Source organism: Oreochromis aureus, linkage group 1 (assembly GCF_013358895.1).
Source record: "Oreochromis aureus strain Israel breed Guangdong linkage group 1, ZZ_aureus, whole genome shotgun sequence".
NCBI lineage: Eukaryota > Metazoa > Chordata > Actinopteri > Cichliformes > Cichlidae > Oreochromis > Oreochromis aureus.
The window spans coordinates 28,669,977-28,685,136 of record NC_052942.1 but is presented as its reverse complement, the minus strand read 5'-3'; the positions used below and the strand labels follow the sequence as shown (position 1 = coordinate 28,685,136).

Here is a 15,160-nt window from a genome sequence, read left to right as displayed (position 1 = left end):
CCCAAACAAGTCAGAGTTTTATTACAGTATTCATCCTCTTTTTTTCTAAATACGCATGCGCATGTTGATCAAGGTTGACTTACAAGAGCAGCCTCAACTTCAGACTGATTTTAAAGGTATCCATGCAAGTGTATGCATAGTTCTTTAATCGTGCAGAGTTTTAAACAGTGTTGACCTTACTCACTGGAGTGAGTGGCATAAAAATTGGGTACTTCAAAAAGTAAGAAAGATACACCCTAAAACCTCATGCTTTTCTAAGGTTTTTGTGGGCATGCATTTGAAAAAGGTCTGCAGAAATATAAAATTTCTAAAGCACTAGTATGGTCCCTTAATGCAGTTCAGCTGAGATGAATAATTAAAAAAACATTGCTATTCAGTAATTCAAGGGCAATAACCTGAAGTAACAGGGTCCCTGTTTTTATTAATTTATTTTTGTTTCTTTTTTTTATTGAGTTTATGGAGTTTTCCCCAATACACACACACACACACACACACACACACACACACACACCACCTGCTCTTTAACTATAGTTTAGCTTTTTCACTTTAACTTTGCCTAAGGTTATTCGCTGTAATTGGCCAATATCACCCGCTAGTGGAGAAATGATGGTATCGCAGTTTTTAGGCGCAATTCTATCATTAACCACACGGTGGCAATGTTTAACCAAATATTATTCAACGAAATATAACGAAAGGTACCGGACAAACCCGAAGCCAACCCCGGAAGCTCTGTTGTTACTGGTGGCTTTCAGCCCGTTGTTCAAACGATATATCGCTTGCTGCAGATACAGCTGCTTTGAGGGTTAAGAGTTCAGCTGAAACGCTACGCCAGAATGTATTGAGACAGAGTTTCCAGGAAAATACATGACGAATATTAAGGTTTGTAATTTAGCTGTCACTCCAAAGGTTTTGTTTTCTCACTCGTCATTCGTATACAGTGTTAGCATGCTAGCGGCGTTAGCTTATTTTAGTGGCTTGTTAGCAAGCGAGATTTACCAGCCATCCCGGTTGCATGTGAACTGTCAGGCTAGCGGTGCGTGCTGGCGTACGTTCCCGTGTGTTTGTCTGTGTGCGTGTGTCGAAGTGTTCAGTTTCTGTCACGACCTCTGCAGGTATTGTAAATCTGAACATCGACCCCAGTTGATGCTTTTAGCTGGGAGATAGATAGTCAATGATACCTATACTAGTACGACCAGTTCCACTGATGGCGGATGATCAATGAGAAAGTGGTTTATGGTCTGATCAGTCATACCTCTAAACAATCTTTTTGAGTGACGAGACGCCTAAAGACCCCTGATAATAATATGTATCTGGTCAAACTAGTTTAAAACCAGTAAAAAGTCATTTACATTTCAGTTTAGTTTCCCAAAGAGTTGCTAAAAGTGGTTAGTAAAGGTTTACATGGTTAGTTTTTTGTATCAACGTTGAGAAACTCGTCGTGATTTTTTTCCCCCGTGTCTATTAATTTGTGTATTTGATTAGTGTTACTATAGTTTGACCACATTCAGCTGATTCTAACAGAGAAGGACTGATTGACCAACTCGGGAAAACAATGGTCAAACTGCGAATAGGACTTGCTTATTGTTGTCCTATTCGCAGTGTCACCTCATCACCATGACTTGCCTTAATTATGGGTGTGCCACCTGGAAGTAAAAAACCAGTTGTAAATATAGATGGCACATACTCTCATTCTGCTATAGAGAAATTAAGCAATATATGAACTGATAGATAGAAATGGTTTCTTCAATCTGTAATTATGGTTGATCACAATCTAAAAATAAATAAATAAAATAATAATAACTTCAGTTCATTAAACTCTGTGGAAACTGAACAAATATTTGTGTGTCTTTTGTCTTTTTCAGGCAGCAGTCCACATGTGTATTTCATCCTGAATGCTGGTCCAGGAGGTGCACACCACAGCATGCTGTTGTGAAGTTGGAACATATTAGGTATGTACCAGGAGCAAACAGAGGAAGGAGCTTGTGTCACCAGTTTGTCGCTTATGCAAAACCTGGAGAAGTTGCATTCCACTTCTTGATTTTGGCTGATGAAAAGCCCTCTAGCGAGATTCAGATCAGCAGAGAATATTTGCTTGATTCACTTGCAAACTGGTTTAATTCATGGTATTTTCAATCTTTAGTAACAAATCTGACCCGCAATATTGAATTCTAATGGTGTATGTAAAATGTGACAGTGAGTTGTAATATAACTAAGCAAATCATTATTTTTTTCATATAATTTCCTTTCTTGCTTAGCGTGTTGGGGATGTAACAAACCTCAGATTTTATTAGAGGGGATGAGTAACAAAAAAGAAATGGAATAAGCAGGAGGAAATCTTTGGATCATGAACAAAAATTACACTCAATAATTCAATCAGATAATGTCTGATTTTAACAGGATTAACTTTTTTAAACGGGCATTAACTGCTGCACGTGGGTATTATGGTAGAGGAAGATGGAACCACGAGATGATATTGTCGACGTTTGCATGGTGATCTTGGTTTCTGTTTTGGTGGAACTGCTACATCCCTGTTGGCATGCGATGACTCAAGACTAGTGTGAGTCCCATAAAGTGATCTGAGCAGGATAGCGTTTGGGTGCTGTTTCTGGTTACAAAGATAGGAAAAGGAGGAGAGAGGACAGTTGGTGGCTGTTGTGTTGTGCCCTCTGACTGGAAAGGGCAGACAGCTGGACAAGCAGCTGCTGCAGCTTTAATGGACCTCCTCTTCATTGACAATGGAAAAATCAATACTCCTTAAACTAACAAGAGCATTTTTTGTCCTCTTTAGGATGGTGCTTTTCTTCTTTGTTTGTTTTTATTTGGTTTAACAGTCTACTGGCACGGCTGTCTGTCTTCGCCTGGCCTGTTGTCCTGATGGCATCTGCTTTGTGGATATTAAACTTAAACATGACTTCTTAACATACAAATGCAATGTTGCCAGTGCAGTTGTGAATATGCAATGAGTGAATGAGTTATTCTTTTAGCAAGTCTAGCTGACTGCTGGTGATTGAGCAGCTTTTCCTCAGTATATTCATCAACTGGCACAAACTGTTTTCCCATCATTGTAATTAATTGAAGTGAAGCATGTATATGAGCTAGACAGTCGGTCACTATCAGTTTCTGGGCTGACTTTTTCAGTTCCTGTTATACCCATTATAACTGGGTAGGAAACAGTAGCTCAGCTTTGCTGTATGAAATATTGCAGTCTATCTATACGAAGGAAGTGCAAAACTCAGCGACGCACAGTCATCTCATAACTGAAGCTTTATTTGTGGTTTATTGTTTATATCCCGTGCCTCACACTTGGGTGACTTGATAACAAACTTCCTTTGTTTTTAGATATTTTTTATATACAAACAAGGTTTAAAAACTTGGAGAATTTTGTGAATGTAAGACATCCTGTATTTTGTTATTTTGCACAATTTAGAAGAAAATACACTGCTGTGGTTTATTTGGAGGGTTACAATATGCACGGAGTGGTCTCATTAGATTAGACCAGAGATGCCAAACTCATTTTACATCATGGGCCACGTGCAGCTCTCTGATCTTATAGTGGGCCGCACCAGTGAAACTCTCCTTTTTGTCAGTGTAAAGAACTTTAACTACACATTTAGTCCCTGATATATTTTAATATAAAAAAGAAGATATCAATATAAACCATATCTCCAAAAGTTGAATCTGTTCATCTGGATGTAGCGTTTTGTGGGAGAAACGTTTCGTCACTCATCCAAGTGACTTCTTCAGTCTCAGCTGACTGCAGGTTTCCCCAAACCTTATAAACAGTACATTTGCATAATGACTGAAACCAGCCCACTGAAGGAACAATGGGCTGTGAGGTCAGTTCCTTAATCATAATTATGCAAATTCCCATGACCATTGATCAACAATCACTGACCAAAACCCACTGATCAAAGAACACTGATCAATGGCCATGAGTACCATTCGCAGAGAGTTGGGGAATGGCTGCAATCACAGCATTGTAAAATATAAACCATACATACCAGTTTTTCTTCACGATGAAGAAATGCTGCTGTAGTAAATTAAATAAATCTATTTGGGATGATTAAATTGTAAGAAATAAGTGTGTAAAATGACAACAAAGTTCTAGTATCATATTGCCCAATCTGCCCTGTAATTATAACACGAGAGGATTTTGTTATTTGACAGAATGTCCTTTTTTATATCATTAGTTGATGATTTATTTTTTTTTTTTTAATTCTGGAGCCACTGGAAAAAAAACATACTTTTGTATAGTAGATGGCAAAAAACAAACTTTCTGTAATTTAATTTACTTATTTACTTTGATGTAGTATTAATGGTTATTAATGAGGTATTCAGGAGAAGTGATACAAAAACTTATGAAATTACAGTTAAATGCCCCATATTTATGTCCTCCTTAATATTTTCCAAAGCTGCCAAGCTGGCCAGATTGGAGCCTTTGGCAGGCTGATTCTGGCCCTGGGCTTTATATTTGACACGACACAATGCGTGTATAGGGACATGAGTGTTACCACTGGGAAGAGGAATAGTTATTACATACAAGGAAAAATAATACTAAAAAGTTGGACCAGAGAAAAAAATATTTATTTTTTTTTTAAATCTGGAATTGAAAAACTATATGAAGCAGCACAGCACATTTACCTTTCTGAGTTTGTGTTCAAAGGTGTATATGTTCTTCTGTTGTGTCTGACACTTCTGATTAAAAAAAGAAAAAACTATTATTCTTGAATGAAAGGAACATCAATTAACAAAAGTGGTTAAAAGTGGCAATTTTACCAGTTCTGTGCTTGCACACTGAAAATTAGGATTTCTTTTCACAATTTGTACTTCAAAAACATCACTCCATCACAAACAGTCTGTCTCTGAAGGGCATGATAATCAGACAGGTATGTCATTAAAGGTAACCTTTAAAAAAATAAAAACTTATGGTAAACATTTGTTTTGTGCACCATATCTGTAGCTAAGATATGTTAAAGCAGAGACAGTTTGACCACTCTTACTATCTGAACCAGTTGTTTGCACAAGTTACATATTGCTAGCTTGCATGACGTAAGATTTTATCCATGTAGAAAGTGTTTGGAAGAATTTGTGTGATCTAGCCCTTACTCTTGTGTAACAATATAGATAACTTCCCATAATATCAAAAGGGACAATCCACACAGACTGTGAAACATGCACTAGTAAAGTGTCACCTTGCAACACAGGTTTTACAGAACACCTCTATTACTTTGAACCGGTTACCGTGAAATCACTTTGGGGCTTGAACTGAACTCCCAAAGAGAAAGAGGATGTCTGTTTTCTGGCAGCCAGAAAGGCAGTTTTCAACACTGCAGGGTAAAAACCTCGTACTGCAACTTCAGTGAAAGTCACTGTCATGGAGAGGTGTTGAAGGTGCAAGCACAAGCAAATATCACCAGGGTATTCCAAAGACAGTCTGATTAGAAATTCTGCACAAGACTGACTGCTTAGCTTTGCACCACCCTATCTCGTCTCATTTTATTTAAATGCTTACCTAAAGGAAGCAGCTAAAGCACCTCTGCTATACACCTTAAGTCAATTTTGTAGCGTGGTAATGAGGAAATCGTGTAAGATTGGTGGGGGTGGCAAGACCTTGTGCAAGGTTGTTCTTCTGGCTGAGTCTTATCACTTTAAGGAGCTTTAATATTTGTGTTTGGTTAGCAGGGGCGCTTGTATTCTGTTGTGAAAACTTGACATTGTATTATTTTTTTTAATTCCGCGTCCCTTTAAAATGGGTCGTTCTTTTATTCTATGAGTTAACTCTTTTCATTTGTATTTCTCTGCTCCTCTTTATATAGGCACGTGAAGCAGACACTCATGTGCACTAAGGCTGCACCAATCCCACAGTTTCCGGTCTCCATTTGGCTTTGGGCGTATGCCAATACTGAGTATACTGATCAGATAATAATGTTAAATTAATAATTGTATTCCTTGGAGTCATTCTTTCAGCAATTTATTTGCACTAGTCTCATAACAGCTCAGTGTAAGAGTCATTAGGCTACTGCATATTGGTATAATTTTCCAGACGTGCAAGTTTCTCTTTCCCTGCTGTTCCTCTGTCTCAATGCAAGTGCACCTCCTCACTCGTGTGTTATGTGTGGAGTTGAAGTGATGAGAGAAAGGTACGAGTAGTTGACGACATCATATAATCTTGCCACAAGTGAGACAAAGTTTGCCCCAGTTCCCCCCAGATTTGCTGTCATAGGGTGCTAGACCCTGGATGGATGGAATTGTTTTTGTTCTTCTTCTCCTTCTTACTGTTTGAGTTTTTTGTGGTTGAAGTGTTCCAGCAATGGTAGAAACACTAGATTTGACCTTAAAGTAAGGCTGTGTGATTTGTTTTCTCTCTTTTTTTAAATACCAAAGAATTTAAAAAGCTTTGTTATATTATTTTGTTTGTCTTTTTTTAACATAAAGTCGACAAGCCAAAGGGAAAATAGGCTCACAAATTATTATTAGCCTTTATTTCTCCTGAACATGTAGCTCAGCTGCGGGATCAGTTTCCTTAAGGTACCAGAATAGCCATTGATTTATTCCAAAGCTGTGGACATAGTTTCCCCAGCTGGTCCTGAATGTTCGCTTGCGACCTTGAGGAGTACGCCAATGAATCATGCTGAAAGGCTCAACAGCTTTGAGGGGGTCCAGGGTTGAGCCACATTGATCATATACATACTTTGCCCCATTTTTAAAGTTGCCATAAACTATTAAGAAATTACTTGATTATGTAATTTAAAATTATTTTGGAAAGCACTCTTATAGCACTCCTATAATCACTTGTAGTCCTAAGGTTTAGTTGTCATCTTACTTTTTCTTAGGTCATGATTATCCGTATCTTACTTTCTTGTTTGATGCTATTCGTAGAACTCTTAATTACACATTCATTATTTTTTTCCCATTTTAGCTATTTGTCTCTTTGATGTACTGCTTCTAGCTTACACCGTATTTATTAATTGACTGCTATTACTTTTACTGCTACTTAGTTCGAATGTATTTCCTCTCTCTAGGGCAGAATGCAGTCTTCAAACCACAGATTACGAGATATGGAGCAGCATCATCCGCTGCTGTCAGCAGGTGCGGATGTCGAGACAGGTAGCCTTGCAGCCGGAGTGATGGTTGGAGGTCCACATGTGGGTCACACAGCAGGGAACCGCACTCTGTGGTTTATTCAGGACAGCTGTGGTATGGTCTGTGCAACCATGACCTGGTTCCTGGTGCTGTACGCTGAATTTGTTGTGAACTTCGTCATGCTTTTGCCTGCCAAGAACTTCTGGTACTCGCTGTTGAATGGTGCTACCTTCAACTCACTGGCTGTGCTTGCGTTGGCGTCGCACCTGCGCACCATGCTGACTGACCCGGTAAGTATGTTTATTACAGTAAGGGTGGAGAAGGCAAAGGTCACTGAAAGTGAGACAGCTTCAGTCTGATGTTAACTGTTTGTTTTTGCAAACAAACAACATTTACAAATATTAAATAGAACCAGGCTTATTGCTGTAATTTTGCAAGCTAAATTTTTGGTGTTTTAGCTATCAAATCCTCTTAATGAAATAAAGATGTGTGGCATGATGCTCAGACTTTGTATAGTAGTCTTACTGCAGTAGATGTTTTGACAGTGAAGCTTACACCATGAGTAAAAATCACTGACAGTGATACTTGGAGTCACTCACTGATGTAATCTGGGACACTGAGCTTAGGGGTAGTGTGTGAGTGGATGCTGTGCACGAAAGCAGCACAGTAAACTGAATTTCTGTCAGCTTGTTGCTCTAATCTGTTAAGACTATTTGAGCTTATCAACAAAATGTTCAACTTTTAATTTGGTTTGCTACTGACTTTGCTTCTAATACTTGGCGAATAGTTTAAATACAGCAAAGTCATGTGTCGGGGGATTGCATGTCTAATACTGTTAGTGCTGCTGTTGAAATGTCAACTGATTCTAACTCAAAGAAACTAAAATGTCTGGTGACAGCCCCACTGGTGCCTCCAGCCCAGTGGCCCTTCCTGAACAAATGCTTAATTTAAATCCACCAAGTACAACACAGAAGTGTACGCTGTAGTGGAGAAACTGGAGTTTCAGCTGTACTTTAAAGGTCTTAAGGTCATCTGTGCATTTCAGTTTAAGTGGGAGTTCCACACTGGTTGTTTCAGTCAACATACCAAAATGGTTTTGGGCAAGATAGTGAACCCCGAGTTGAACCCAGTGCATTCATCAGAGTGTGAATATGTGTGTGAATGCTAGACATGTGTGCTTGTGTGAATGTTTGCGTGAGAGGGTGAATCAGACATAGTGTGTAGAAAAAGCTGTGAATCCTCAAGTTGAATAGAAAAATTGTGAATAAGAACCAATACATCTGTTTGTGTCTCACTTGGACTATTGCCATTTTGGGTTATTAAGATTAATTACTTGTATTACTTTATACAAGTAGACATTGTGTGCTTTTTTTTTTTTAAGTTTGTTTTTCCCTCTCACAGCCTAGAGACATTAAGAACAGTGGGTGAATTGCTGTATATCTTTGAATTCTCAATGACCCCAGCATAATGCATTTATGTGGATCTTTTTAATAAATAGCATGTTTCTTTTTCTGTCTGCCCTTTTCCTTAGGGCGCAGTTCCCAAGGGTAACGCAACAAAGGAATATATGGAGAGCTTGCAGTTGAAGCCTGGCGAGGTCATCTACAAGTGCCCAAAGTGCTGTAGCATCAAGCCTGAGAGGGCACACCACTGCAGGTCAGTCTAACATCATGCATACACAGCAGGCAGAGCATGAGCAGCATGTAATGAGAACAGAAGCACATTCAGACTCTGACTTAGTAAAACACTGGCTTGTTGTAACAGGAAAAATGTTCCTTAAAAACATACTTTGTGAGAGGACAGAGTAGTTGATTACATTTACATTAGCAGTCAGTTTGTCATGAATTAAACTCTCCTTTCTCCTGCCTGCAGTATTTGTAAACGATGCATCAGGAAGATGGATCATCACTGTCCCTGGGTCAATAACTGTGTGGGAGAAAAGAACCAGAGATTCTTTGTTCTTTTCACTGTAAGTACACAGTTGCAGTCATGAGTTAATCTGTTTGTTAAAGTTAGTAAGCAATTAGAAATGCTCGTTTTACATATGAAAAAACAGTTTTTAATCCTCTTAGAAAACTGCGTCTTTTCCACTCATTTTAATTTTAAATAAATACATAAATTACATCATTTTGTTTGGTACTACATGGCAGATATTGCAAAAGTCTTCCCACTTGCTTCATTTCCATGATCAAATAAGCAGCTGAGATTCACAGCTCAGCTCAGTAGAGATGCACTGCACAGCAGGAACATGCCGACATTAAATGTGCTTTCATGGCCATCTGTGACTCTCTTGACAGCATCAGCACTTCTTTCTGGTTTCGTGTGCTGACTGGAACTTTTTTGAGGGCAGAAACATAAAGCTGTCATATATGGTTGAGCGGCACAAGGTCATCATTAACTTTCCTTTCAGATTGCCAAAAAGGAGAAGTTAACTGTGAAAACACAGGTTCATCATTTAACCCTTTAAAGCCCAGCGTATCGTATTTGATACATGTGTTTTTGTGAGTTTTTGAGACCTCTACATCATCAGCGTGACTTTTTTTTTTTTTTTGCCTGAAAAAATTATATCAATTGCATGACACATTTTTAATGACTAAATTGCAAAAATATGGTTTATGTAGTAAATGTGATACAAATTGAAAATATATATATATGCAGATTAACAGATGGTCAACGCGATTCAAATTTTTAATGCAATTAACGCATGTGGTAGAACCTGTGTTAAAAGATTGAAGAAAACAATTCAAATTCTCTTTGAATTTAAGCATAGATTATTTGTTTATTCTGCATTAACTTCATTATATTGCATAAATGTCTGTTACAAGCTTAAATATAAAGTTCAAAAAATTCAAGTTCAGGTTCAAGTATTTGCGATTAATCGCGATTAATTACAGACAATTGTGAGATTAGTTAATTTTTTTTTAAATCTAGTGACACCACTAATTTGTATATATTTTGTCTAAAGGTTCAAGGAACACTCCATTATCAAAAAATTAAAAAATTTCTGGCAGTTATTTCATGGTTCAGGTTTTAAAGGGTTAAAATAGAAAGTTGTTTTTGTTGTTAAGTCTAAATCCTTAAACTTGTGAATGTGAAATGTATAGTTTAAGGCTACATTACAACAGTGAATGTCAGTTAACTGTTGGGTTGTGAGTGGTTTTGCTTACCTTCTTTGTTTTGTATATATGTTCTCTTCATCTCTCCATAGATGTACATAGCCTTGATTTCTGCCTATGCCCTGGGCCTCAGTGGCATGCACTTCTTCACATGTATTAAACTTCAGTGGAACGGTAAGGATTCTCTAATATAACTTTGAATCAAAAACATGAACACATGATGTCAAAGACATGCAGTTTAAGACAGAAATACAACTATTTGTACAAGCGGTTGAAACTCCTTAGAGACATGAAGAAAGGAAGCAGAGTATGGAAATGAAAGAGATTTTTATCCTGTTGTCAGAACAGCTGCTCTGCACAAGTCATTGGAGTTGTGCAGCAAAGCCATCATTGAGCTGTCATCCATCATTTCCCGCTCCCTTGCGGGTCTGTAAGAGTGAACCAGAAAATGAAGATAATATTTCATTCTTCAAATTCTAGCTTCTATTCGTCTCTACAGGATGATACTCTGACCTCCCAAGAAAATACATTCTACCATAGCTATTGTATTGTAGCAAAGGGACTATTTTAATGGTCTGCACTAGATTTTATCCAGTGACCTATGTGACTTTTAAACCCCCAAAGGAAGAAATTTACCCTTTTGGAACCTGTCCTATTTTAAATGTATTGTTATTTGATTGGCATTTTATATTCTGTTTTACTCAGTTGTTCAGCGCACTCTGAAACCTCTAACTTTATTCCTCTAACCAGAGTGCAGTGAGTTCTCTCCGGGGGTGTCTGTGCTGCTGCTTATCTTCCTGTGTCTCGAAGCCATCCTCTTCCTCACTTTCACAGCTGTAATGTTTGGTACGCAGATCCACTCCATCTGCAACGACGAGACGGTCAGTATCTACTGCGCCACGCGAGCTTTGTTCCTTTCAGCAGAGGAGGGATTAAATGTGCATGAAGCGAAGAAATAAGTCATAGACTAATTAGACTAATTTTATGAAGTTGTTACGGTATCATATTACTGCCTCAGTAATGTCATCTCATTGGTAATCATGATCATTCATTAATTTTAATCTGTAAAAGTCCCAGGAAATTCACCTAAAAGTTGTGTACCCAGCTAGCAGTGATATATTATTTATAAAATAATAACCTGAGACATTGTTCAGGTGTACTTTTATATAGTTATGTTTATTACTAGATTTTTTTTTTTAAGGTCTGAAATTGTTAAAAAAATTAAATTGCAGGAGCATTCCATTAAATGCCTTTAGGTATAATAGTATATTTAATATGCAATGACTTTCGTTCTAGTTCTCTGCGTAAATGTTTGTGTTAGCATGCTAATGAGAAAGGAAATGGTCAACTTATTGAGAAATCTTTCCCTTACTGGTGGGTTCAAATGTGTTGCAGGAAATTGAACGTCTTAAAAACGAGAAACCCACTTGGGAGCGCCGCATGAGATGGGATGGCATGAAAGCCGTATTTGGCAGTTCGCCATCTTTGCTGTGGTGCAATCCGTTCACAGGGCTGCGTCTGCGGCGCCTAATGCTGTTGACCCACGGTCGCCGTGGTGGGTCTGAGTTTTCTGTCTGAGAAGACTGCAGACTGATGCAACTCACCAACACCTCACCGGGTCTGGTGGGGTGGAAAAAAGGATTTCTTCTATGCCCTCTTCGACTGGAGCTACCATGAACCTCCTGCGGCGTCTTTCCTGAGTAGGTGACAAAACATTCTGCAGTAATGGGACCCAAGTGTATCACAATCACTACTGAGAGTCTGTGTTTTCTATCACATGCTGATGTGGATCCAACACATGTGATATTGCTTTGCACAAATCAGATGAACAACTGGATTTTTTTGCAGGGGGGGAAAAATGAGGAGCTATGTGGTTTGTGTTGTTTGGTAACGCATGCAGTACGTAACTCAAGTGAGTCTTTTATTCCCCACCATCCAAGATGCTGTTTGAACTCAACTACGCACCTTGGGACACAACTTGAGTATGTTTTGTTTGCTGTGCACATGAGATTGGAGAAAAGTCTTTGAATTTTTTTTTTTTTTTTTTTGAGGGATGGATCAACATCATCTTTCATCATCACTGGAGCCACACAAGTGGGTCGAAATGGAAAGTGCTTGAATTATTTTCTTTTGGCCCAGACAAGAGAACCACTGACAAGGGATTCACAGTGAAGGACATGCACTACTTACATGACACTTGAGGAAAAAGCCTGGTTATAGAGCACAGTGGCCATTAGAGTTTGAACTGTGCTGCATGTATAAGGCTTCATTCAGCATCTTAGTCTGGAAATGATGCTTTAATCATCTTAACAAGCTACCATGAACACAATGCTCATTCTTACCTAGGAGCTGGCTTTTTCTATCTCTTCATCTCTGTTGTTTTGTTTTTTTGGGGGGGGGGGGTTCCTCAGGATAAAGTTGTTTAGGTTACTCGAGCTAAAAGACATTTATTGGTGAAGCTTTATCACCATGTGCACACCTCAGCAGCTGACCATGACTCACAGGAGACGACTACTGCTAGTCTTCATTTGGACAAAACGTTTTGTAATAATTGTGTATGTGTATCCATTTCCATCACTCCTACATGCTGATCAACATCTCCATATCTCTGCAATTAGTTAAACAGCAGGACAACTGATGGCTGTGCTTTCATGATGAAGTGAATTAGGCTGAAGACTAAATGTTACTAAGTTTGCATTGTTTAATACATTCATGTTTTGTTTTGGTTTTTTTTTAACCTCTATGTGGGAAACCGGAGGGTACTTCTGTGTAGTAGGAATTTTAATATATATAAAAGCAGTCAGAAAAGTCTTCATAGCATTTTAAACCCTAGAAAACAACGTTATAAGCCCTCAAGACAGAGCCGAGTCTCAGACGTGGTCACTTTGCATGCTCCCTGGCCACTGTGTGTAACAATGAGTTGAAAAGGAAGGTTTGAAACGTTAGCACAACCTCCTTTGGCTCATTGTTTGCACATTCTGATCTACTGTGCAAAGCGCCATTGTGAAGTCAGCTTGTAGATTTAAAAAGAGTGCTTTGCTGAAAAAGACTGAGGTACCAGGCTCGCTATACAAGCTTTAATACGGTCTCGGGGAGCTCAGTAGGTGCTTGTGAGGCCTTTTTTCCTATCACTCCAAAAGTTTCAGGCATGTACCATCTAGTGGCAGGACAGCAGCAGACACTTCCCCAGTGTTATTAGAACACTTTGCCATGCCTTTGAAACATCAAATCAAGTGAATTTATGAGATTGAAAGATATTGTGATTTTTGAAAATGTCAATTTTGTGGCTGCCACTCTGCTAACTTTATTCTGCCTAACTAATGAGTTTGTTGGCACTGGATGAATGTGGATTTTCGAATCTGCAGTTCAGGATTTAAAGTCAAGTCCAGATGCGCAAGCTGGTATTATCAAAGTATTGTCAAGTCTAGACTCTTAAAGTCTAATTTATTTGCTTGCTGAACAATATTACTGCTGTTTGTTTTCATCTGTGGTTGTTAAGAAAAGGAACTCTGTGTTCACCGTTTACATTAAATAATATCTGATGCTCTATGGCTGTAATGTTTTGAAAAACATGCTGTCGTTAGAATGGTATTTGACAGCACTGTCATCAGAAGGGTCACAGCACTGAAAGCTAATTAATATCAGGGGATTATTTTAATGCTGGCCTCATTTCTCATTTGTATTCTGCTGGATTTCATATATTTCCTATTTAAACATTGCTTTGCTTTCACTATATATAGATCATTGCACATTCAGCAAGTCCCCAACATGCTCAAAATTGAAAACTGTTTAAAGTTAAGCTTCGTAGAAAGTAGAAAATGAAACTTTTTATAACTGAAAGAAGTTTAAAATTTGCCAGAAAATAATAGTAAAATTCCCATTGTTTAGTTTTGCACGCGTATATGTTGCTAATCATGCAGCAGCTGAATAAATGTGTTGCAGGAAATGATGACGAGTCCAATAAACTATTATGTCATTAGATTAGAGGCAAATATCAAAAGAAATAACAGGACTAATGCAGTGCTGAACTTTAATTTGTAGTTGTTGTGGGTACAAAAACAAAAGTAATTGCAGATATTACTGTGTCAAAGCATTTGAATTTGATTGGTATCATTTGGGCAAGATTGATATGGTCAGGTATTTGACAATAGGATGTCCTGCTCCATGACCAAACTCTTAAACTGTCTCATGTCTTTTTCATATTTGGTAACAGACTCAATGAATGCTGAAGGACTACACTGATAATCTCTGCTTTCTGCTGTATGACTTTAAAAAGCTACAATCACCACAGGAAGATGAATGTTGAACAACATGCAAAGATGCTTAAACCAATACAACACTATTCTGTCAATGCTTTTTTTTTTCTTCCTCACACTAGTTGGCAGTTGAAGCAGAGTCCTGCAGAATATAAAGGATAGAGAGGATTTTGTGTTGTGTCGTAATGGTTCTTAACAGGATGGGTGTTTGATCACAGATTTACCATTAATATCACCATGAACAGTTGTGAAGGTTTTGTGTCCTACACTCCTGAGAGAATGATTCTTCAAGAACAAAAGTCCTTCAGCTTTATAAGCAAAGTATAAAGATTACTATTAACAATATATAAATGGAATGTTTTATTCAAGTTTTTTTTTTAATTGTGTCATAATCTTATGTCGTCTTATATTGTTAATGTCATACTTTTACATAATAAACTTGATTAATTTAAAGCTATACACTCGGATTAATTGCCTGTCATACTCATGCTCACGTGCTCCTGATTTGCTTGAAGCAGTTCAGCAAGTGTGAGGTTGGGCAGAATTTGGGGTGGATTTTGATTTTTATTATAGATTATGGAGTATATGTATATTAAGTCAAATGTGATGCAGATGCAGTGTCGAAATCATCTGTCAGTTGCTTCCTTTAGGGGTTGCTCCGTCTCACCCTACCCCTCGTTTCCTCCTCTTTCACACGAACCCTCT

The 15,160-nt window shown here is 38.1% G+C and overlaps 1 protein-coding gene across 2 annotated transcripts; it reads left to right on the top strand.

Annotated features, from left to right (window-relative positions):
- Positions 1-727: 727 nt before the first annotated feature.
- On the top strand, positions 728-14,914 carry zdhhc7 (zinc finger DHHC-type palmitoyltransferase 7). 2 transcript variants are annotated; one of them, XR_004198936.2, is made up of 9 exons: positions 728-879; positions 1,863-1,949; positions 7,023-7,373; positions 8,615-8,739; positions 8,956-9,052; positions 10,292-10,373; positions 10,950-11,080; positions 11,595-11,899; positions 12,251-14,914. XR_004198936.2 is itself a non-coding variant. In XM_031730869.2 (8 exons), exons 3-8 carry the CDS (start codon positions 7,029-7,031, stop codon positions 11,775-11,777), a joined length of 963 nt encoding a protein of 320 aa, XP_031586729.1. In that variant the 5' UTR covers positions 728-879; positions 1,863-1,949; positions 7,023-7,028; the 3' UTR covers positions 11,778-14,914. The 2 variants fall into 2 exon arrangements, 1 of the variants encoding a protein (XP_031586729.1); XM_031730869.2 differs by having other exon boundaries at positions 11,595-14,914.
- The last annotated feature ends 246 nt before the right edge of the window (positions 14,915-15,160 follow it).